Genomic DNA, 24,922 nt, shown 5'->3' on the forward strand with positions numbered 1-24,922 from the left:
TAACACTAGACTGCCAAAGCTAGATGCTGATGCCGTAAAAGTATAAAATTTGTAAAAACACAAACACGTGCACTGACGACCATGTAACTGCATGGCACAGTTGCTGCCCATGACGTTCCCACGGAACGCGTTTAAAATATATGCGGGCGGTTGTAGACCAGCATGAAAGTACGCTTGACGAATGGTCAGTTTAATCTATATAGCCAAGGTCTGTTTGGAAGTTGGTCAACCTATGTTGTCTGCATCATAGAGGACAAACAATGTATCTGGGTTACGTACTGTTGGTGTTCGAGCCACATAAATGCAAAGCGCACAAACCACATCCAAAGTAGCTGGACTTCCTAAACCTTCTGAAAAACAGGAACTACAATTTGTTGATTGATGTGAAAAGAAGATACTACCTTTGGTAGAAAAGCGTGATCCGTTTGAAGTTCCGCTCTGTCATCATGAAATACCAGATACGGTGGTTTGCATGACAACTCGCCTAACTCTGAAACATGCCTTGCTGAAGCTAAGGCTAGGAGAAAAACTGTTTTCCAAGTTAAAAACTTAACATTCACTTGTTGTAAGGGTTCAAATATTGAAGACTGCAAAAATTCTAAAACTAGATTCAAGTCCCATTGAGCTGTAGGTGGTATAAATGGAGGTTGAACTTGCAGGAAAGTGTAAACTGTTGGCAAAAGAGCCTTTGAAAGAAAATTGACAAGGCAGAGACCTGGACCTTTAGTGTCGCTAAACGTAGTCCTCCATCTAACCCCGTCTGTAAAAATAGCAAAAGACGGGTTAACTTGAAAGAAAATGTCGGCAACTACCGAGCTTCCCACCACTCTATATAAGCTTGCCAAATCCTGTGATAATGATATGCTGTAACGGTCTTCTTAGCAGGTAACTTGGTTTGTATAACCGACTGCGGAAAGGCCTTCGCCGGTATAAGCGATTTCCGGAATGCCGTCTTGTCTTGAGAGGTGTTTCAACAGCCTCCCCGTCAAACGCATCCGTGAAAATCGGGGTATGGAAACGTACCCTGTTGCAGAAGATCTGGAGGTAGGGAAGTGGCCACGGATCGTCTGCGAGAAGACCGCAGAGTTACAAGCACCAAGCTTTCCGAGGCAAATGAGGCGCCACTAGTATGACGGTCGTGGACTCTCTTTTGATCCGCTTTAGCAACTGAGGAAGCAGTGGAAATAGATGCACAAGGCCGTATGGACAAACTATCTTGAGAGCATCCACTGTCTCCACCTTGGGACCTCTTGTCCTAGACACATAACTGTGTGTCCGATTTTGGCAAAATGCCAATAGATGAACCAATGGGTAACACCATCGCTCGACCGGCATCTGGACACTGGTAGATGTAATGCTTAATTCCCCTGGTTAATGACCTGGTCGCTGAGATAAACTGCTGAACAGTTGTCTACGGTTGAAATGAACACTGCTGATAGCTACACTTGGTGATGTTAAGGCAAAATAGAAGACAAGCCACTTCTTGCAAGGCCATCCTTGTTTTGTATGTGACAGCCGTCGCATTCCTGCCTGAATGTGAACAGTCTGAGACTGGTTTGTGGATTGCCTGTTGGAGAACTTAAGTACTATCAGATTCTTAAGAAATGTAATGACCGTAAATTGTCTCGGTCTAACCATAGACCCTGAAACTGACCATTCAGGAACCCTGCTCCCAACAGAGCTCTACATTCATCTGTAGAATTTTCCAGTTCCAGACTTTGAACCTGTTCCTTACTGAGAGAATTGTGTTTGGAACCACCAGAGTAGAACAACTCTAGCCTTGTAGACCAGCACAACAAGAGATGAATTTGTTTTACGAGACCTTGACCACTGTGTGAGAAGGTCTAGCTGAAGAAGACATGGGTGAAATATACGGAACTTGATAGATGTGAAACACTGCACCATCCTTTCTAACAGTCAAACGCGCAAGTGCATAAAGACTGGCAGTAGTCTGAGCAACAACTGCTGAACTAGGACATTGTACCGTAGTTTGGTATAGCGAATGATCATTTGTTGAGATGTGAGTTCATTTTAATACGAATTATTAACATATTATCATTTCCAGGAATCTGAGATAAGGTAACATTTCAGACATGAACCTTGTGAATATTGTAGGCGTTAAGGAAAGGCCAAACGGTAGTGCCTGAATTAGATAATGGTTTTGGTAATTACAAACCTTAGGAACACCTGAAATGGTGGCCATATGGTCTTTGAGATCCAGTAAAATGATAAATTCCTGCGGTTGTAAACCTGCAATTACTGTCCTCAGTGAATGCGTTTTAAATTTGAATGAAGTAATGTACCGATTGAGCCACCCTTGGTTCAATATTGGTCTGACTGGGCCATCCGGCCTTGGTACTACAAAAGAGCAGAGAAAACCTTGGCCCTATTAGTGTACTGGTACACGAATTACACTACTCATTCTAAGAGAGATTGAATTGGAAGGCCTGTTTTGAACACCGCAGTGGTGACCACTAAATTGTCGGAACCACCCATGTTTGAATATCTAAAAACTACTCCAAAGGATAAACTTTAAAAGCACGTTCCTACCATTGAAGAACCAAGATGGGCTGAAAGTCCGTAATGGCAATGGTTTATTGAATTTTAATTTTTTCAACGATAGGAACCCAGCTTTCTTTTCAGTAGCGTGAGAACTGCATTTGTGTATTCAGGACTAATTAGGCAACGTCCCTATTACTTGTTTTGACCTAGCCTTGGCCTGCTCAAAAAACCAAACCGCCCCAAGGCACCCTACTGGTCGTAATAGTGGACAAACCAAGAACTGTGTTACAACAGAACTGTCGTGAGGCCAGAAGTCCGGACAGTGTACACTGCCACATGGCAAACCTGCAGCTTAGCTGATGGGCCTATCGACTGCTGTTGCAATATTCCTAGATGCCGTAGTGAAACACTCGGCCGTCTGACATATGTTAACTAAAGTTCAACTGAAATAGGACTAAGCATCACACTTGCTGTTGTATAGTTGGACTGAATAGTGGGCCTGCAGAACTGTGTCTTGTTAAATAACAAAGGCAGTTCCATTGGTAAAAACCAGCATTGGTGTTTGCAGCTGGTACTGGAATGGTTTGTTTTAAATGTAAAATAGAGTAAACCACTGGTGGCGGATTTCAGAGTGTAAAACCTGCCATACCGCCTTGATGAAATTATCAACTTCTAGGCTACCAGGAACCACTTTTTGATTTCTGGCAACAAACAACAAAATAGGTCAACTCTGACAAATACGATGACTACTCTGAGGTATTTGGACATTTTCTAGTCTATTGTGGCTGTTCAGACGGTAATGTTTTTCAAACCACGGTTCTCCGTGTTGCGAACAAATCAGCTGTTACACCTTATACATCCTGCGGATGCTTTCCAGTTATCATGCCCACAGACAATAGTAATGTAGTAAAACAAATTACTTACCAGAAATTAAGTAACTGAACTGTGTGTAAAGCCGAGTGCAGCGCACCTTGTCACAAACTCTTAGAAATATGGTGCTTCACTGAGCCTACTTCACCCCTGCCCCCTCCTGTGGCCGTGTGTAGTAGGACCAACCCAATTCCTGCATGAAGAAGCTGGAAGTTAAACTTAAAATGGCGTCTAGACTTGAGTGTTCACCCACATGGAGCGGCTTAAGCTATGGAACAGCATGAGCTTTCACAGGGAGCTTACAAAAAGCTCACTGCACCCTTATGGCTGCCTCCACAGTTACTGTTGGAAATCACTGAAGCCTCACCGCTGTATTGATGTTTCAGAACTTGGAGATACGTCGATACTGGCTGTACCTCCGGATCTTCCCCCTCCTGCCACATGAGCATCCCCGCCAGCTAGGCAGCCCGCAGTGCTTTCGCACCGGACGCACCGATGGAGTCAAAGTGGTGGTTAGGCAACGGAGACGGGTGTAGACCCTGTCGCCTGACTGATTTCAGAAGCGGAACTTAAGTGCTGCCACTATTGCCTAGTACTGCTGTACTGCTGCCTAATGCACAAACCCATCACTCATTAGCTACTGTAAGCTAGGGGAGACAAAATAATACATGCTGGACCATTCACCCACTGACTTCTTTCAGAGCTGCGGTGCTTCCGTGCCGCAGCACCAGAAGCACTGTTGTAATGCAAGTTAGTGGCTAGGAAACAGGGAGACGGGAGTAGACACCATCGCCCGACTGGCTTTAGAAGGGAAACCTCAGTGACCTTACAGAACCACCGTGCTTCTGTGCTGATTTTCCCACCTCCGCCTTTGGCTCACGAGCTTTGTAAGTCGTGGGGCGGCCAGTGCAGCAGACTATCTCCCCCTGCAAGTGTAAGCCTCTGAGGTGAGCGGGGCAGGCGGGCTACGGCAGCTTGAGTGGGCCGCGGCAGCAGTGCTGTCTGCAGCCAGTGAGAAGTGATGGGCGCCCGGCGGCAGAGTGATCACAGCATTGTGAACCAGGGGAGCGGCGGGCACCCAAGGTGGCAGCGTGGCTGGGAGGCGCGATCAGGGACGTATTCCCTTCTCTCCTAGAACCAGTTGAAACAGGAAGTACCACATAAAGCGGGGCAGCAGCATGAGCTGACCGCTCGGCTCCACAGTGATAACACAATAGTTTCTTCCCCTTAGAACGGAGCTCCTTACCTTTAGGAAGTGGAGGCTCTGACGGAGCTTGTATTACAAGCGTCGTCCAGTTCCTGCAGCCTTAGGCTGAATCAGCAAACGCTACTTTCCTGAGCGCCGACAAGCCTATGCTGCACTCAGCAGCATACCCAAACCCGGACCCACGCTTCTGAATAAACTGGGAAGGGATTGGGATTGAAAAAAAAGTCTTTAAAAGAAAAGTTAAGTCTGGAGATCCCTCGAGTGCCACCCTGGTGAAGAACAAAAAACACTGAGGCATCTTGAGAGTATGGAGAGTAAGAAGGGTTATATATTTAAATGTGCCTATCCCTGCTACTGCACCATCCTTATCCCAAGAGTACTCCAGTGACCCCTAGTGGATGAAAAAGAAATTAGATGTGTAGATCGTTCTTCTGCGTGCCTGTTTTATCTCCAATGTGTCAATTATAATAACATTTCTCTTTCATCCTATGGGGATGGATGGACCTTGGAGTTATAGAGGTTCGGTAAGGGGTTTGGTGCACAAATATAAATTGTGACTTTGAAACACTCTCCTATGTACCCACCATTTTAGGAAAAGATTTTTTCAATGCCCACAGAAGTGTATATTTGGCCGTGTGGTTTTTGTTTATTTTGAATGTACTTTTACGGTTTCTTTGGGCACTGATAAAGGGACCTTCATGGGAGCAGGATGCACACCACAACATCACCTACTCCTACTTGAGAGGGGAGCCTGCAGTTGCGGTTAGCCTCCAGCCATTATTGTCTGCATAGAAGGACAGAGCCTCATGTGTTTGGGGGTAAGGTGGGGAGCTGTTTGATATGGCTGGCCAAACTAGGAACCCACTGGTCGTTACGGCCCTGGAAGTTGTTGCTAAACCCCGGACACCCAAGCAGCACCATTTATAGAAGGAAGCCTGGATACATACAGGATGCATACATACATCTGGATGCATACATACATCTGCAGCTACAGTGGTTATCTTCTGTATTCCCTAGTGTAAGTGGTAGTTGATTAGTGCACCCAGACAACTGCTGCAGTCGGTTGTCTATCTATAGATTTGCTCTCCCCTCTCGGACTTTGTACTGTAGTTTTCCTTTATTGTGAAGCTCCGAGAATCCTCTGTGCAGGTGTTTACAATGTGTTACAAGTTCAATGTTTTTCCTTAATTAGATGTCTGTTTTGGACAAAGGTACTACATACCAAACTTCCTTTTGATACTTCCAGATCATTGTATTATTTCAATGATAGGCAATGCTGCTGTCTGATGTATTTTTTTTTTCCCTTTAGACACACAGTTCATAAGTGAAAATACTATTCTAGCTGGAAAATCTGTCCTGCTCCATCCACAGGAACAGGCCATGCGCATCAGGATGGAAGCAGAGAGGAGGAAAAAGGTGACTTATTATACCCTGTATCATTTAACTTGTTCGCTGACTACAAAGTAGGCCAAATTAACATGTTACCACTGGTACTTCTAATGGATTTATAGGAGAATGATTGAGATATTCTTTATTAGGGATGTATTCTCTCTCCTGTTCATGTGTTTATGTACCACCTGCTATGTTTTGTTTATGTAGATTGTCGGCTTGTGAGCACAGCCTTCCTTGTCGGTCTGTTCCCCAACCTTGTTTTATTACTATCTTACCCATTGTAAATTGCTACGGAGCATGCTGGCGCTATATAAATAAATGTAGGTAAACAATAAATTCTTCTTCCTTACAATGTTTTCATAGGCGGAAGACTTGGAGAGACAGAAGCAAGAACAAGTCGAACTGCTCAGCAAATTGGAAGAGGAGCAAAAACGTTTAGAGGCAGAATATTATAAGAAGCAGCAAGAAGCCGACAGAACCCAGGTGGGACAGGAGAGGGTCTCTGTAGAGGACGAGAAGCCAGAGCCATTGGGACAGGAGAATGAGCCTGTGGTACGTGCCTGCTATTCTGTAACCACTTTATCTGGTTATGTACGGCTATTTGTTTGGGGAGGTGGGCGGCTACGGCTGTGTCTTGGGAGGGGACTATGGCTATGTGCTCGGAAGGGACTATTGCTATGTGCTGAGAGGGGGATGGGGAATATGTCTATGAGCAGGGGAGACGACAGCTATGTGGTGGGAGGGGGGAGACTATGACTATGTGCTGGGGGGTCTACGGCTATGTTTTTGGGGAGTTGGGTGGCTATAGCAGTGTGCTAGGAGGGGGTGGGGACTATGGCTATGTGCTGCGAGGGGGGTGGGGGACGGTTAGTATCTACCCATTGACCAGGATGGCATTTTCCAGGGGACTTGGCCGAGGAAGGGCATAACGTTTAAAGGGCACTACTATTGTGTGGTCACTCCCCTTTCACACAAGATCTTGCCCCTTTTTTGCACATGCACCTTCCTTATTTCAAATGGGGGGGGTGAGTGTCTAGGGGTGCCCGGACCCCTAGATACACCCCTGAATATTGGTTCCACTCACAAGGATCTTCTATCATTGTCAGAGCATGTGGTTCACTTTAAAGGTTCCCTGATTATATATATTTTCCTTTGTCTACTGTGAACATCAAAGAGCAAACGTATAAAATATTTGTGGTAGGTTGGTCTAATCTCTGCGATTGCATTAGTGAGTCTGCTTGCAGGACCCAATGTTCAGTATAGCTGGTGTGGCTTTTCTTCCCTTCCCCATTGTCCAGTCATTTCCTCACAGGTATCTATAGCCAATCTCATTGAGGTCTGATTACTCCTGCAATTAAAGGGTTCACAGTTTTAGAACAGGCTTTTAAAGGTTTTGCATTCAGACTTTGGGTGAGATGTATCAAAACTTGGAGTTAAAGTACCAACCAATCTGCTCCTACTCGGTTTTCAAACACAACCTGTAGAAGGGCAGCTAGGGGCTGACTGTTTGGTACTTTATCTCTCTCCAAGTTTGGTACATCTCCCCTCATTGAGATATCCAGGAAAGCATCCTTGCAGGTACTTGATGTTGTGGAGAAACGAACTGACCGTAACAGCAGTGTCTTGTCTTACCTGATTAGTCATCAGCACCAGTTACGGAGATGAACACATCTGGTGAGAGTCTCCATATTCAGATCATCCGGGAGTACCAGCAACGCTTGTTACAGCAGAATAGGTATTACACCTAGTAACTTACCCTCCTTCGCAGCATGCGCTATTCCTGGAATTACAATTCTTTTCTGCTTTGATTCAGGCAACATAAGCAGTCAGCGGATGAGGCACGAAAACGTTTGCAAGAATACCAGGTGTTGCTGAAAAGGCGGTATCCTCACTTATCAACCTCTAACCAAGAAAGCACAAATCATGGTCCGGAAAGCACAGGAACGTATAATAATTGTAAAACCAGTGGCGCTTTGTCACCTGCACCTGATAGGACTGTTACAGTGCCTCTGCAAGCCACAGATCCGTCTCGTGCTCTGGTTTCAGCGAATCAACCAATAGAGCAACGGCGTGAATCACATGTTCTAATAGGATCTGGACGGCTTATTCCCACCAGTGTGAGTACTTCAGAGGAGCAGCTGGAGATGGTTCCTTCGTCACCCACAGATTTCTTGGCACAACATGTTGACTCCCATAAACTCACGAGCCGTGCTAGGAGCCCCGTCATCATTCCTTCTCCAAGCAGCAGTATTTTCAGTGTAGAAAGACATCCGCAAGTACGGTCATCTCACACAGATGCACATTATCAGAGTCCAGATGAAGATCGCGTTAGACCGCAGCATTCTTTGGTAGGGTCAGAAAAATATTCCTCAACATCTAGCCCTGGAGAGCAGGATACCTCTTCAGGCACATCGTATCACCCGCTTCCTTCTGCGCTGTCTTTAGGCCTGACCGATATTGAGTTCTCTGAACCGAATATTCCTTTAACAATGTCTCTAGCACACCTAAGAAAAATAGATATTCCACCGCTGAGGGACTTCTCAAATGTCCACGAATTCCGGAAGAGTCTTCTTTCCTCCTCTGCAGAGATCCATGCTCAACAGGATCAGCTGAAAGAGTTGCAAGCCCAGCTAGACAAGAAGCGAGAGTCTCTGCTGTCCAAGCAAAAAATCCACGAAGAGCAGCTCCTACAGAAGCAGTTGGAATTGGAGGAGCAAATCCGGAAACACCAAGAGTCCTTGGGAAATCTCCTGGGCTCCAGAGAGGTATAAGAAAAATGTATCTGTAGGTACATGTTAGTTTATATTAGTGCATGAGCCTCGTTATGTAGATGCTGGTGCCTCGTTCCATCTAACTATGAGAGCAACTGTATTGATTGGCATTGTATATATTTTTAATGTAGATCTTGTTTTGTTTTTAAAGCCTAGTGATAGTGCATTGCCCGCTGACGTAAGCCAGATTCCAAAGAACGAACGTTTTAATTTCATGTCTACTCTGCTGAAAGCATTGGATGACAACCGGGAAGATGTCAGAATGACTGATTGTAAGTCATGAAGTATAAAGTTGTATATTTCTTACTGAACGATAGACTAGACTGTTTTGCCATATAGACTTGTGTGTGTTTTGGAAGATTTTCCTACATAGTACCAAGTTTGAGCCACTTTACTGGTGGCCTCAGTACATGACAAATATGACTCTCTTGGGAGGGGTGCCCGGACAGACATGGGGGTGAGACGCTTGGTATAGCGCTCTCCAGCCTATAGCTCCTCGTCACCTCTCCTCCATCTCCTGTGGGTGAAAATGTCAAAACTCCAAAAATAAACACAATGTAAAAATAAAATAGGTCTCTCTCCCCCCTACAGACAAAGAGCCCAGTAACGGTGGTCTGATTAGACCTCCGGGAAGAGAGCAGAGATGGAGACCTTCAAAGCCACCTGTTACAAAGACCAAATTAGGGCCACAACTGCAGCAGCATGAGTTGAGTGCCATCATGGAGCTGGAGACGCCCACTAGTGGTCGGCTTTCCACCACAGGATTGGAGGAGCAGCAGGATATCCATATAGGTAAACCAGTGTGTGATTGGTTTTGCCGGATGAGTGAATGCTGTCATCCATTTTATTTTGACTTTGGTCAAACTAGATCTATATATGACTCTGTGGTGTAACATGTAATTCTATTAAAGAGGTTGTCTTTGCCCAACTCCAAATAGGCCTGAATAATGGATCTGGAAGAGAGGAACCCGTGAGCTATAACCCAGAAATAAGCAAGAAAAGCAGGGACTCTACTCTCAGAGATCTGGACCTATCAAGGTTATCAGCCAGCAGCAAGGACCAGAGTTGTAACGACAGTGCAAACTGGAGCCACACCAAGTTATCCTGGAGGGAGTTGCTGTCTCTAGAGGTCTCGCATGACCAGGGCGGCTCAGGTAACCTCTCTCTTGCATCTTCACTTGCAGCTTAATGGTTTCCAGACAGATATCTTGCACCAGGGATAGGACTGCTGTGAGTGCGCACGGATAATGGTGATGGCTATGAAACCAGTTGCGCAGATGGAGGGGCGGTGCAGGTTGCATAGATGTGTCCTGCTCAGAATATGGGCACATATCTGCATTTAGCTCCAAGCATGCAATGTAAATTTACTTGCGCCCAATTTGCCTGCCAAGAGGAATCTACCCCAAGGTGAGTGACTGAGGCATTGTTTGCACCTACATGTGCATTTCTAGGTCTCTAATTTCTTTTCAATTATTGCCAGGGTTTCCTTCCAAATATTAGTCGATAACTAAACATTTTTTGGGGGGAACGGAGTAGATGGCACTAACATAACTAGTGCCTTGTTTCCTTACTAAATGGCTTTCTATACAAAGCTGAATATATAGTCACGGTGTCTTACTAGATTAAAAAAAAAAAAAAAAAAATTGTTGAAAGTGGAGTGCGCTACTGTGCAGGCTCCATGTTGCTACTCCTCCAGCGATGCTTCATTCCAAGTACCAAGATGGGGTGCCAAAGCTACGACTGAGCATGTGCAGAGCCATCTTGGGATCTTGTGAGAGTGCCATAGTGGTAGACAGTTGTTTTCCACTTAACTACAGTGATACTTGCGATTACCTGCTGTTTTAACCGATGTTCCAGCATCCCGTGCCCCTACCTGGTATTGGCTGATGTGCTGTGTGACACCCCACTACACTCAGGGCCTAATTCAAGGTTGATCGCAAAAGTAAAATCTTCCTCAAATGGGCAAAACCATGTGCACTGCAGGGGGGGGCAGATATAACATGTGCAGAGAGAGTTAGATTTGGGTGGGGTGTGTTCAAACTGAAATCTAAATTGCAGTGTAAAAATAATGCAGCCAGTATTTGCCCTGCACAGAAACAAAATAACCCACCCAAATCTAACTCTCTGCACATGTTATTTCTGCCCAACTCAACACCCCCTCCCCCCCCCCCCCCCCCTCCAGTGCATTGCACATGTTATTGCCCATTAGAGGAAGATTTTGCTTTTGCAATCAACCTTGAATTTGACCCTCAGTCCATTTCCCAGTGTGTATAACAGTGAGTACGTCTGTATCTGCTTTATTTTCAATAAACCACTCCATTGGTTAAGTAACTGGGCTATAAGCAGTTGTACGGCATCCTCCGATGAAACTCTGTTGCATCCTCAAACCCTGTATACACACTTTTCTACATTTTTACTTCTGCATGTCATGTATAACTTACATGTCTCTCTGACGACGTATAGAGGCCGATCATTAGGGTTTAATTATTTTTTCTGTGATTAAGGTCCTCCATGTACTCCAGCCGAGCACAGGGATCTTCATGGTTTCTCTGCTAATAGCAGCAAAGAGGTTGCTGATTGGCTTGTAAGTATAGTAAAAGAAATGGATAATTGTTAACGATTGGTTATACGATCTGAGGTCATTTTTTTTTTTTTTTTTTTTAAGAACTGAAAACTTATCAATGATGAAAAATAGCCAAATCTGATCACCAGCTCTGCTGGTACATGATCTGGTGAAACCTGGGAAGCAAGAAGTGTCTGTGTGTGTCTTTGTTGTGTGTTATGTCATGTCACGCATGTCTGTGATTTGATGGAGTGTGTTTGTATATATTTTAGTTTTTTATTTTATTTGAGCTATGATGAAGTTCACACCCACCAGGGCAAAACCATGGCGGTATCTACACTTGATCTGAGCTCGTGTTGTCTCTAGATAGATGTAATGCTCCGTTATTGGTTGGATGGTTACAGCGATGTTTGTCTATGCAGGGGAAAGCAGCGGCACATGGAAGCAGCCCAGATGCCTTCTGTGATTATTTGTCTACCACAACCATATCAACCGGCAGTTTCCTGACCAGTGAGAAGACGGATTCCAGTCCTGTAAACTTTGGTTTGTGTTTCAGGCTGTTTCAGTGCTGCCATATCTTGCAACAGTGGGAAGTGGAATGGTCTTAAAATACGTTCGAACTTAAGGGTCTTATAGTGCCTACACACTTAAAGATTTAACTGAACGATATGAACATTCTTGTTCATTAATGAACAAGAACTCCGCGCTCTTTCATCGTTGGTGCCAGCTCGTTTATACATGCATGCCAATATAGACGATCTCGTCCATATTAGCATGCAGGGCTATGGGGCCGGGTAACGGGGGAGTGAAGAAACTTCACTCTCCCCTGCCGCTGAGTTGTCCATCGGCCACCTCGGCGGCCAATCACCTGGTGTGTAGGGCCTGTTACAGTAAATCTTAGATTTGCTGTGAAGCTGTAATTTCAAATCTCCCAGCTCAGTTTTGAGCAAGGAATTGTCACATGGTAATTCTGGTTTGTGCGGTGGTCAAAGTGGAGGTGTGGGTATGGAAATATCAAGGGGCTTTACTTAGGCATGGCCAAGGCCTGAGCCCCCCTGATATTTCCATACCGCCACTTCAAAATAATGAGACCGTGACATAGGCCTAATGCTCCGAATCACTTACCAGGGACACAGGCTCTCTTCCGCCTGACTGCACCCACGGGCCTAGTGACCGACAACCCTGGTGGTCTAGGGAGGGCGCTGGGAGAGGCTGCAGTGCAGAGCTGTTCTTCTCTCCACCACTGCAGCACTGTCTGGTACCCTGCTTCTTGCTTCGGCCTTCTTCTGCCGGAGCTTCTTCCATGGACGGCTCTTCTTTTCTTTGGGAGGTCGTCTTCTACTTCTCTCCCATAACAGCACAGCGCTCTTCTCCCTGTGCAGCACGGCTCCCTTCTCCCTGTGCAGTACAGCGCGGCTCCCTTCTCCTCACAGCACAGCGCGGCTCCCTTCTCCTCACAGTACAGCGCGGCTCCCTTCTCCTCACAGCACAGCGCGGCTCCCTTCTCCTCACAGCACAGCGCGGCTCCCTTCTCCTCACAGCACAGCGCGGCTCCCTTCTCCTCACAGCACAGCGCGGCTCCCTTCTCCTCACAGCACAGCGCGGCTCCCTTCTCCTCACAGCACAGCGCGGCTCCCTTCTCCTCACAGCACAGCGCGGCTCCCTTCTCCTCACAGCACAGCGCGGCTCCCTTCTCCTCACAGCACAGCGCGGCTCCCTTTACCTCCCTGCACTGCACAGCTAGGAAGTCTGGTTACGCCCCCATGACGCTACCAGGATACTCACCAGAGGCGCACATTCATCGTCCTAATACTGCCATTTCCCAGATGCTGAGACCCTTCACATCAGCAATAAGCATCGTGCAGCGCATGAACAGTCTGCAAATATCTGCTAAACGTGTCCGCTTTTCAACTTGCGTGTGAATGAGAGTAAGGCCTTTGTTTGGAGATTATATAAAATAACCTAGTGTCTGCTCTTTTAGATATCTTATCAGAACTTCAGAGATGTAACTATTCTGTTATTGCGGAAGGGCAAGACCGCTGTTCCAACCGGCCAGCAGCTGCAAACACGCTTCAGCATGAAATGAGTTGGGATAGTTACAGGACTCCAGGAGAGAAGCACAGTCCCAGCCAGCAGATCATTGAGAAGTACACCAAAGACCTCAGCGCTTCTCTACAAAGGAACCTGAGCTTTCACTGTAAATAATCTTCCACCTACATATATGGGTCCAGGGATTTTATATAAATCTTTTAGGCTGTTTGTATTTTTAGGATCGAGATCCCCTTTGTAGCCACTAGGTGGGAGTTTCCTATCTTAGGATCCCACAGTTAATCAGTCACAGGAGATGGGTTATGCTATAAGGTTATAGAGAGCCTATGTTACCCAGTGCTGTAGTAGTGGATGTGCTTGGATCTTAACCTGGTGTTGGCAACATTAAAGCACCCTCCTTTGGAACCAGTGGATTTTATAGGAGTTGACGTTCCTTACCTAGAAGACTGCCTTCCAGTTGGGAAGCTAGCTAGGAGAGTTTCCGAGATGCGGCTTCTGGCTTGTAGGACTCCTTTTCTCTTTTCTTATAAAGACGGGGACGTTAATAGAAACCAAATGATTTGGTTCTAAGTTACATCTAAATCAGGACATTTTGACCCTATTTAAGTCTCTAGAAGTAGAGGGCTCTCTGGACATTATCTCCATATCAACCTTCATTTGTGCACGATGGATAACTTGTTTGGTCCACAAGATATACTGTACATTGATTTCTAAACATACAGTTTCCACTTGGATGATAATGGTCATTTGCTGGGTTTATATTGGCTCAGGACAACTATAGAGGGCACACTCCATCTTATCTTCACCTTTTGGAGATTTATTTAAAAGTACCCAAGCCCCTGTTACTGCATTCTTTGGTAATACCCCAATGCTCTAGTGTCCCACTTCAGACTCCGAGAAAAGCATCTTATATAAGTGCAAAATTAAAATTTTTGTATATTAGTCTACATACAGAAGTTCATATATCCAAATAATTTATTGAGATGTTATAACCACCTTACCTTTTTATTATAGCTCCTGAGGCTGCAGTTGACACTTCGGCTACCGATAACCACTTTCCAATGACCTTTCACCCACTGGATCCTAAACCTGACCTCAGTATTTCCACTCCTTCCTATGCTCGCTCACACACCACCAGCAGTTCTCTGTACTCAGGAGAGCTGAGCCAGGTATGACACCTCTCTGCTACCACCTGAATATGCCACAGGAAAGTGTAGATAATAAGATTATTCCATCTTCCTGACAAGTAAATTAATTGGATTCAATGCTTGTTCCTAGACCTCCATTAATACTAGCAGCCAAGAGCAGCAGCCACGCCGGAGTCCTCTGCCCTATCTGTCACATACCATCCCTGTCCTGAGCTCATCTCCTGGGTTATTGCACTCTCAGAGGATGAACGTGGAGAACAGATCACCTGGGAAGCAGAAGGAAGCTTCAGGTAAGGGGACAGGAGGGTGATATATAATGTGGATGAGCTGTGTGTTATATAGAAGGTGGGATGCAGTGATGAACATACATTTGTCATGAGCAGTTAATGTAGCAAACCTTATACACTTCATTCGAGCCCACTCTGTGTAACTGTGTGATTGGATATATGGCGTTAGTGTAAGGAAGTGAGTGTGGTGTATAAGTGTAACTATATTATAACACTGAGGGTTCCTACACTTGACCTAAGCTCATATTGTGTGTACCTGTGTGAGTGGATGCTTGCATGTCGGTAAGTGTGGAGATTGTATGTGAGGTGTGAGTGTGCGGTGTGTATATACTTAGTAACTGAGCAATGATGATGTCCTTTGTAACCTGATTATAACACTGAGGGTTCCTACACTTGACCTGAGCTCATATTGTGTGTACCTGTGTGAGTGGATGCGTGCATGTCGGTAAGTGTGGAGAGTGTATGTGAGGTGTGAGTGTGCGGTGTATTTATACTTAGTAACTGAGCAATGATGATGTCCTTTGTAACCTGATTATAACACTGAGGGTTCCTACACTTGATCTGAGCTCATATTGTGTGTACCTGTGTGACTGGATGAGCTGGTGTCAATAAGTGTGGAGAGTGACTGGGTACGGTGTGAGAGTGAGTGTGTGGTGTGCATGCCTTTAGAAACTGAGCAGTGATGTCCTTTGTAACCTGATCCTAACACTGAGGGTTCCTACACTTGACCTGAGCTCATATTGTGACCTTGTGCCTATATGAGTTAGGTTAAGGCATGATCATGTACATGTTTGAGGAAGATGGTGGCTATGTTTGTTCATTGTGTCTGTTACCTGATCAATAAGGATTCCTCAATCTGCTGTGGGTGCACACAGGTGATGAGATATGACCAGCCCTAGAAGGCAGGGCACTCCGGGATCTCTTATACAGTATAACCCTTTGGGGGATATCCAATTATCCCCGGTAAAACATCGGGTCCGCAAAACGGCCATTTTTCTGACTTTTTTCCGATGTTTCACTGATTTTTATTTTTTTACAGGCTACCCAGATGGATCGCCTGTAAAAAAAAAAAAAAAAAAAAACCTTCTCCCGAAAACACACAGGTTCAGTGAATCCTGCGTGTTTTCGTGTGAAACAGCCCCGTTTTCGGACGGAAACGGTCCGTTTCCGGGGATTCTGGTTCGCCTGCCGGAGGCAGGTGAAACAAAATCCCCGATAAGACTGCGCATGCCACGGCTTATCAGGGTTAATTACCGGGGCTAATTGGATATCCCCCTCTGTTGTTTCTAGTGCACGTGCGGTTGGCACACGGCCTTATGCCTTTCATTTTTATGCAAGAAAATGTTTAACGTGTGAATTTTGGGCACATTACACATTGGCGTGGGGACATCTGTTGTCATTGTATATTTAAGTCCATGTGTGACTGCTGTGAAAGTGTGCATGCACAGAAATCCGTGTGTATGAAGCGCACACAATCTGCATGTATATCTGTAATGCTTCTAGTTTAATAATTCTCCATATGTACTAAATGTATACATTTAACTTATTGAATATTGTTCTATTTTTACACCTTTCCTACTTACTATAGTTATTGAGGCTGCAGTTGACACTTCGGCTACCGATAACCACTTTCCAATGACCTTTCACCCCCTGGATCCTAAACCTGACCTCAGTATTTCCACTCCTTCCTATGCTCGCTCACACACCACCAGCAGTTCTCTGTACTCAGGAGAGCTGAGCCAGGTATGACACCTCTCGCTGCTACCACGTGAATATGCCACAGGAAAGTGTAGATCAGGCATGTCCAAACTGCGGCCCTCCAGCTGTTGAGAAACTACACATCCCTGCATGCCCTGACACAGCTTTAGCATTCTCTCAGGGCATGCTGGGATATGTAGTTTCACAACAGCTGGAGGGCCGCAGTTTGGACATGCCTGGTGTAGATAATGAGATTATTCCATCTTCCTGACAAGTGAATTAATTGGACTCAATGCTTGTTCCTAGACCTCCATTAATACTAGCAGCCAAGAGCAGCAGCCACGCCGGAGTCCTCTGTCACATACCATCCCTGCCCTGAGCTCATCTCCTGGGTTATTGCACTCTCAGAGGATGAACGTGGAGAACAGATCACCTGGGAAGCAGAAGGAAGCTTCAGGTAAGGGGACAGGAGGGTGATATATAATGTGGATGAGCTGTGTGTTATATAGAAGGTGGGATGCAGTGATGAACATACATTTGTCATGAGCAGTTAATGTAGCAAACCTTATACACTTCATTCGAGCCCACTCTGTGCAACTGTGTGATTGGATATATGGCGTTAGTGTAAGGAAGTGAGTGTGGTGTATAAGTGTAACTATATTAACTGAGCAGTGATGATGTCCTTTGTAACCTGATTATAACACTGAGGGTTCCTACACTTGACCTGAGCTCATATTGTGTGTACCTGTGTGACTGGATGAGTGGGTGTCAGTAAGTGTGGAGAGTGACTGGGTACGGTGTGAGAGTGAGTGTGTGGTGTGCATGCCTTTAGAAACTGAGCAATGATGATGTCCTTTGTAACCTGATTATAACACTGAGGGTTCCTACACTTGACCTGAGCTCATATTGTATGTACTTGTGTGACTGGATAAAGTGGGTGTCAGTAAGTGTGGAGAGTGACTGGGTACGGTGTGAGTGTGCGGTGTGTATGTACTTAGTAACTGATCAGTGATGATATTCTTTGTAATCTGATTCTAACACTGAGGGTTCCTACACTTGACCTGAGCTCATATTGTGTGTACCTGTGTGAGTGGTTGCGTGCATGTCAGTAAGTGTGGAAAGTGTAGGTGAGGTGTGAGAGTGAGTGAGTGTGCGGTGTGTGTGTGTGTATGTATGTACTTAGTAACTGAGCAGTGATGATGTTCTTTGTAACCTGATCCTAACACTGAGGGTTCCTACACTTGAACTGAGCTCATATTGTGACCTTGTGCCTATATGAGTTAGGTTTAGGCATGTACATGTTTGAGGAAGATGGTGGCTATGTTTGTTCGTTGTGTCTATTACCTGATCAATAAGGATTCCTCCATCTGCTGTGGGTGCACACGGGTGATGAGATATGACCACCCCTAGAAGGCAGGGCACTCCGGGATCTCTTATACAGTATAACCCTCTGTTGTCTGCAGTGCACGTGCGGTTGGCACACGGCCTTGTGCCTTTCATTTTTTTGTAAGAAAATGTTTAACTTGTGCATTTTGGGCACAATACACATTGGGGTGGGGGCATCTGTTGTAATTGTATAGTGTTCAATCTAGGATGTTTTTAGGGGAGTTTGCTGAGCAGTGAAGAGGGCACATTTTTATTTTGAAGGACACATTTTTGATGATACGCTTTGCGCACAAAGCATAGCGCATACGTTTATAGTTTTTGTACATACATTTTGCCCTTAGTAAATCATATACCCATACATACATATAAGACACCTAACATCTGTACTGAGAAACGTACTGTATATGTCCAGTCTTCTTGAAAGATCGGCTGTAGCATATACATAAGTAGATAATTATAAATGTCTTTTCCAGTGCTGAATTAGTTATAATCCATGTGTGTTCTAAAACAGAAAAGTTAAACAATGGGTTAAAATATATAGGAAAAAATAAGTCTGTTCTACTAGGGAAATACTGTAAGCAGTACATGCTCACTGCTTACCCTGTTCTTTCCCTCTTTATCAGAGTGCTGTGTTATTTACAGTGCCTCCTCTGCCATACAGTTGGCTAAGCATAGAAAGGCAAGGAGTAGACGACAACATTGTAACATGCACTTTGACTGTGGCATTCTGTATACAAGGGGGCGATTTATGGTCCTGCAGGGTGCACTGAAAAAGGGCAGGGTGCTTTTTCACATTTCAAAAATGGGCAGGGTGCAGCACCCTGCTGAAACAGCCTAGAAGGAACACTAATTGTATATTTAAGTCCATGTGTGACTACTCTGAAATTGTGCATGCACAGAAATCCGTGTGTATGAAGCGCACACAATCTGCATGTATATCTGTAATGCTTCTAGTGTAATAATTCTCCATATGTACTAAATTTATACATTTAACTTATTGAATATTGTTCTATTTTTACACCTTTCCCACTGACTATAGTTACTGAGGCTGCAGTTGACACTTCGGCTACCGATAACCACTTTCCAATGACCTTTCACCCCCTGGATCCTAAACCTGACCTCAGTATTTCCACTCCTTCCTATGCTCGCTCACACACCACCAGCAGTTCTCTGTACTCAGGAGAGCTGAGCCAGGTATGACACCTCTCTGCTACCACGTGAATATGCCACAGGAAAGTGTAAATAATGAGATTATTCCATCTTCCTGACAAGTGAGTTAATTGGATTCAATGCTTGTTCCTAGACCTCCATTAATACTAGCAGCCAAGAGCAGCAGCCACGCCGGAGTCCTCTGCCCTATCTGCCACATACCATCTCTGCCCTGAGCTCATCTCCTGGGTTACTGCACTCTCAGAGGATGAACACGGAGAACAGATCACCTGGGAAGCAGAAGGAAGCTTCAGGTAAGGGGACAGACAGGTGATATATAATTCGGATGATGTGGGTGTTATGTAGGAGGTGGGATGCAGTGAGCTATGAGCAGTGATGAACATACATTTGTCCTGAGCAGTTAATGCAGTGAATCTTTCTACACTTGAGCCGAGTTCACGTTGTGTGTACCTGTGTGACTGGATGAGTGCATGTCAGTAACTAGAGAGGGACTGGGTGAGGAGTGAGTGAGTGAGTGTGTGGTATGTATGCCTTCAGTAACTGAGCAGTGATGATATCCTTTGTAACCTGATTATAACACTGAGGGTTCCTACACTTGACCTGAGCTCATATTGTGTGTACCTGTGAGACTGGATGAGTGCATGTCGGTAAGTGTGTGGTGTGTATGCCTCTATTGTTGTACCTGTGTGAGTGGGTGTGTGCAGTAAGTGTCGACTGTGTGTGCATGCGTTTAGTAACTGAGCAGTGATGATGTCCTTTGTAACCTGACCATTTAACTCTGGAGGCTTCTACACTTGACCTGAGCTCATATTATGAACTTCTGTAACTGTGGTGTAAATGTTTGCGTTGGCTTGTACATGTTGTGTGTAGGGAAATGCTCACTGATAAAGTGAGTGTTCTTCATTGAGTATGTGTGTATTGCAGTGGATAAACACAGACTGAGTTATCGGCCATCCCTAGAAAGCAGAGCACTGGTAACACACTGACACTTGTGTAGCCCTCTTCTTCTAGTGTACAGACTCTGCCTTTATTTTTTACTTAATATTTTATTTCTCTAACGTCCTAAGTGGATGCTGGGGACTCCGTAAGGACCATGGGGGATAGCGGCTCCGCATGAGACTGAGCACATCTAAAGAAAGCTTTAGGACTAACTGGTGTGCACTGGCTCCTCCCCCTATGACCCTCCTCCAAGCCTCAGTTAGATCTCTGTGCCCGAACGAGAAGGGTGCACACTAGGGGCTCTCCTGAGCTTCTTAGTGAAAGTTTTAGATTAGGTTTTTTATTTTCAGTGAGACCTGCTGGCAACAGGCTCACTGCATCGAGGGACTAAGGGGAGAAGAAGCTAACTCACCTGCGTGCAGAGTGGATTGGGCTTCTTAGGCTACTGGACATTAGCTCCAGAGGGACGATCACAGGCCCAGCTTGGATGGGTCCCAGAGCCGCGCCGCCGGCCCCCTTACAGAGCCAGAAGGCAGAAGAGGTCCGGAAAATCGGCGGCAGAAGACGTCCTGTCTTCAACAAGGTAGCGCACAGCACTGCAGCTGTGCGCCATTGCTCTCAGCACACTTCACACTTCGGTCACTGAGGGTGCAGGGCGCTGGGGGGGGGCGCCCTGAGACGCAATAAAAACACCTTGGATGGCAAAAAAATGCATCACATATAGCTCCTGGGCTATATGGATGCATTTAACCCCTGCCAGAATCCATAAAAAAGCAGGAGAAAAGTCCGCGAAAAAGGGGCGGAGCCTATCTCCTCAGCACACTGGCGCCATTTTCCCTCACAGCTCCGTTGGAGGGAAGCTCCCTGTCTCTCCCCTGCAGTCACTACACTACAGAAAGGGTTAAAAAAAGAGAGGGGGGCACTAATTAGGCGCAGTATTAACTATACAGCAGCTATAAGGGGAAAAACACTTATATAAGGTTATCCCTGTATATATATATAGCGCTCTGGTGTGTGCTGGCAAACTCTCCCTCTGTCTCCCCAAAGGGCTAGTGGGGTCCTGTCCTCTATCAGATCATTCCCTGTGTGTGTGCTGTATGTCGGTACTTTTGTGTCGACATGTATGAGGAGAAAAATGATGTGGAGACGGAGCAGATTGCCTGTAATAGTGATGTCACCCCCTAGGGGGTCGACACCTGAGTGGATGAACTGTTGGAAGAAATTACGTGACAGTGTCAGCTCTGTATAAAAGACAGTGGTTGACATGAGACAGCCGGCTACTCAGCTTGTGCCTGTCCAGACGTCTCATAGGCCGTCAGGGGCTCTAAAGCGCCCGTTACCTCAGATGGCAGATATAGACGCCGACACGGATACTGACTCCAGTGTCGACGGTGAAGAGACGAATGTGACTTCCAGTAGGGCCACACGTTACATGATTGAGGCAATGAAAAATGTTTTACACATTTCTGATAATACGAGTACCACCAAAAAAGGGGTATTATGTTCGGTGAGGAAAAACTACCTGTAGTTTTCCTGAATCTGAGAAATTAAATGAGGTGTGTGATGATGCGTGGGTTTCCCCCGATAACAACGGATAATTTCTAAAATGTTATTGGCATTATATCCTTTCCCGCCAGAGGTTAGGGTGCGTTGGGAAACACCCCCTAGGGGGGATAAAGCGCTCACACGCTTGTAAGGGCTCTACCTTCGCCTGAGATGGCCGCCCTTAAGGATCCTGCTGATAGAAAGCAGGAGGGTATCCTAAAAGGTATTTACACACATACTGGTGTTATACTGCGACCAGCAATCGCCTCAGCCTGGATGTGCAGTGCTGGGTTGGCGTGGTCGGATTCCCTGACTGAAAATATGGATACCCTAGATAGGGACAGTATATTTTTGCCTATAGAGCATTTAAAAGATGCATTTTTATATATGCGTGATGCACAGCGGAATATTTGCCGACTGGCATCAAGTCTAAGCGCGTTGTCCATTTCTACCAGTAGAGGGTTATGGACACGTCAGTGGTCAGGTGATGCGTATTCCAAACGGCATTTGGAAGTATTGCTTTATTAAGGGAGGAGTTATTTGGGGTCTGTCTTTCAGACCTGGTGGCCACGGCAACAGCTGGGAATTCCACGTTTGTACCCCAGGTCGCCTCTCAACATGAGAAGACACCGTATTATCAGGCGCAGTCTTTTCGTGGACAAGCGGGCAAAAGGTTCCTCATTTCTGCCCCGTGACAGAGGGAGAGGAAAAAGGCTGCAGAAATCAGCCAGTTCCCAGGAACAGAAACCCTCTCCCGCCTCTGCCAAGCCCTCAGTATACGCTGGGGCTTTACAAGCAGAATCAGGCACGGTGTGGGGCCCGTCTCAATGAATTTCAGCGCGCAGTGGGCTCACTCGCAAGTAGACCCCTGGATCCTTCAGGTGATATCTCAGGGGTACAAATTAGAATTCGAGACGTCTCCCCCTCGCCGTTTCCTAAAGTCGGCTTTACCGATGTCTCCTTCTGACAGGGAGACAGTTTTGGAAGCCATTCACAAGCTGTATTCCCAGCAGGTGATAATCAAGATACCCCTCCTGCAACAGGGAACGGGGTATTATTCCACACTGTTGTGGTACCGAAGCTGGACGGCTCGGTGAGACCGATTCTAAATCTAAAATCTTTGAACACTTACATACAGAGGTTCAAATTCAAGATTGAGTCACTCAGAGCAGTGATTGCGAACCTGGAAGAAGGGGACTACATGATGTCTCGGGACATCAAGGATGCTTACCTTCATGTCCCAATTTACCCTTCTCACCAAGGGTACCTCAGGTTTATGGTACAGAACTGTCACTATCAGTTCAGACGCTGCCGTATGGATGGTACACGGCACCCCGGGTCTTTACCAAGGTAATGGCCGAAATGATGATATTCCTTCGAAGGAAGTGAATTTTAGTTATCCCTTCCTTGGACAATTCCCTGATAAGGGTAAGATCCAGGGAACAGTTGGAGGTCGGTGTAGCACTATCTCAGGTAGTGTTGCGGCAGCACGATTGGTTTCTCAATATTCCAAAATCGCACCTGGTTCCGACGACGTGTCTTCTGTTCCTAGGGATGATCCTGGACACAGTCCAGAAAAAGGTGTTTCTCCCGGAGGAGAAAGCCAGGGAGTTATCCGAGCTAGTCAGGAACCTCCTAAAACCGAGCCAAGTCTCAGTGCATCAATGTACAAGGGTTCTGGGTAAAATGGTGGCTTCCTACGAAGCAATCCCATTCGGCAGATTCCACGCAAGAACTTTCCAGTGGAACCTGCTGGACAAATGGTCCGGATCGCATCTTCAGATGCATCAGCGGATAACCCTGTCACCAAGGACAAGGGTGTCCCTCCTGTGGTGGTTGCAGAGTGCTCATCTTCTAGAGGGCCGCAGATTAGGCATTCAGGACTGGGTCCTGGTGACCACTGATGCCAGCCTGCGAGGCTGTCGAGCAGTCACACAGGGAAGGAATATCCAGGGCTTATGGTCAAGCCTGGAGACATCACTTCACATAAATATCCTGAAAGGGACATTTACAATGCTCTAAGCTTAGCAAGACCTCTGCTTCAAGGTCAGCCGGTGTTGATCCAGTCGGACAACATCACGGCAGTCACCCACGTAAACAGACAGGGTGGCACAAGAAGCAGGAGGGCAATGGCAGAAGCTGCAAGGATTCTTCGCTGGGTGGAAAATCATGTGATAGCACTGTCAGCAGTATTCATTCCGGGAGTGGACAACTGGGAAGCAGACTTCCTCAGCACGACCTCCACCCGGGAGAGTGGGGACTTCACCAAGAAGTCTTCCACATGATTAAAAACTCGACAGGTATTGCGCCAGGTCCAGGGACCCTCAGGCAATAAGCTGTAGACGCTCTGGTAACACCGTGGGTGTACCAGTCAGGGTATGTGTTCCCTCCTCTGCCTCTCATACCCAAGGTACTGAGATTGATAAGATGGAGAGGAGTAAGCACTATATTCGTGGTTCCGGATTGGCCAAGAAGGACTTGGTAACCGGAACTTCAAGAGATGCTCACGGAGGATCCGTGGCCTCTACCTCTAAGAAGGGACCTGCTCCAGCAAGGACCCTGTCTGTTCCAAGACTTACCGCGGCTGCGTTTGACGGCATGGCGGTTGAACGCCGGATCCTGAAGGAAAAAAGGCATTCCGGATGAAGTCATCCCTATCCTGATCAAAGCCAGGAAGGATGTAACCGCAAAAACATTATCACCGCAATTGGCGAAAATATGTTGCGTGGTGCGAGGCCAGTAAGGCCCGACGGAGGATATTCAACTGGGTCGATTCCTACATTTCCTGCAAACAGGAGTGTCTATGGGCCTGAAATTGGGGTCCATTAAGGTTCAAATTTCGGCCCTGTCAATTTTCTTCCAAAAAGAACTAGCTTCAGTCCCTGAAGTTCAGACGTTTGTTAAAGGGGTACTGCATATACAGCCTCCTTTTGTGCCTCCAGTGGCACTTTGGGATCTCAATGTAGTTTTGGGTCCCAAAAGTCACATTGGTTTGAACCACTTAAATCTGTGGAGTTAAAATATCTCACATGGAAAGTGGTCATGCTGTTGGCCCTGGCCTGGGCCAGGCGCGTGTCAGAATTGGCGGCTTTATCCTGAAAAAGCCCTTATCTGATTTTCCATTCGGACAGGGCGGAATTGAGGACTCGTCCTCAGTTTCTCCCCAAGGTGGTTTCAGCGTCTCACCTGAACCAACCTATTGGTGGTGCCTGCGGCTACTAGGGACTTGGAGGCCTCCAAGTTGCTAGACGTTGTCAGTGCCCTGAAAATATATGTTTCCAGGACGGCTGGAGTCAGGAAATCTGACTCGCTGTTTATCCTGTGTGCACCCAACAAGCTGGGTGCTCCTGCTTCTAAGCAGACTATTGCTCGTTGGATTTGTAGTACAATTCAGC

At 46.1% G+C, this 24,922-nt stretch overlaps 1 protein-coding gene and 1 non-coding gene across 6 annotated transcripts in view; both read left to right on the forward strand.

The window, feature by feature from the left end:
* Nucleotides 1-24,922, forward strand: part of CEP295 (centrosomal protein 295) — a 144,174-nt gene that overhangs the window by 65,717 nt on the left and 53,535 nt on the right. For 4 of the 5 annotated variants that reach the window (XM_063951432.1, XM_063951434.1, XM_063951433.1 and 1 more), the window contains exons 11-26: nt 5,889-5,995; nt 6,335-6,523; nt 7,612-7,706; nt 7,785-8,736; nt 8,894-9,014; nt 9,334-9,534; nt 9,681-9,896; nt 11,247-11,326; nt 11,728-11,848; nt 13,287-13,502; nt 14,369-14,523; nt 14,633-14,792; nt 16,378-16,532; nt 16,794-16,944; nt 18,913-19,067; nt 19,177-19,336. In XM_063951432.1, the coding sequence (XP_063807502.1) occupies nt 5,889-5,995; nt 6,335-6,523; nt 7,612-7,706; nt 7,785-8,736; nt 8,894-9,014; nt 9,334-9,534; nt 9,681-9,896; nt 11,247-11,326; nt 11,728-11,848; nt 13,287-13,502; nt 14,369-14,523; nt 14,633-14,792; nt 16,378-16,532; nt 16,794-16,944; nt 18,913-19,067; nt 19,177-19,336 (3,234 nt within the window). The remainder of the gene's footprint in view (nt 1-5,888; nt 5,996-6,334; nt 6,524-7,611; nt 7,707-7,784; nt 8,737-8,893; nt 9,015-9,333; nt 9,535-9,680; nt 9,897-11,246; nt 11,327-11,727; nt 11,849-13,286; nt 13,503-14,368; nt 14,524-14,632; nt 14,793-16,377; nt 16,533-16,793; nt 16,945-18,912; nt 19,068-19,176; nt 19,337-24,922) is intronic. The other variant, XM_063951436.1, reaches the window with a different exon arrangement.
* Nucleotides 11,419-11,487, forward strand: LOC135054286 (small nucleolar RNA U2-19). The gene has a single exon (XR_010243483.1). It is a non-coding gene; the product is annotated as a small nucleolar RNA U2-19 (small nucleolar RNA).

The sequence above is a fragment of the Pseudophryne corroboree genome, chromosome 2 (genome assembly GCF_028390025.1).
Source record: "Pseudophryne corroboree isolate aPseCor3 chromosome 2, aPseCor3.hap2, whole genome shotgun sequence".
NCBI lineage: Eukaryota > Metazoa > Chordata > Amphibia > Anura > Myobatrachidae > Pseudophryne > Pseudophryne corroboree.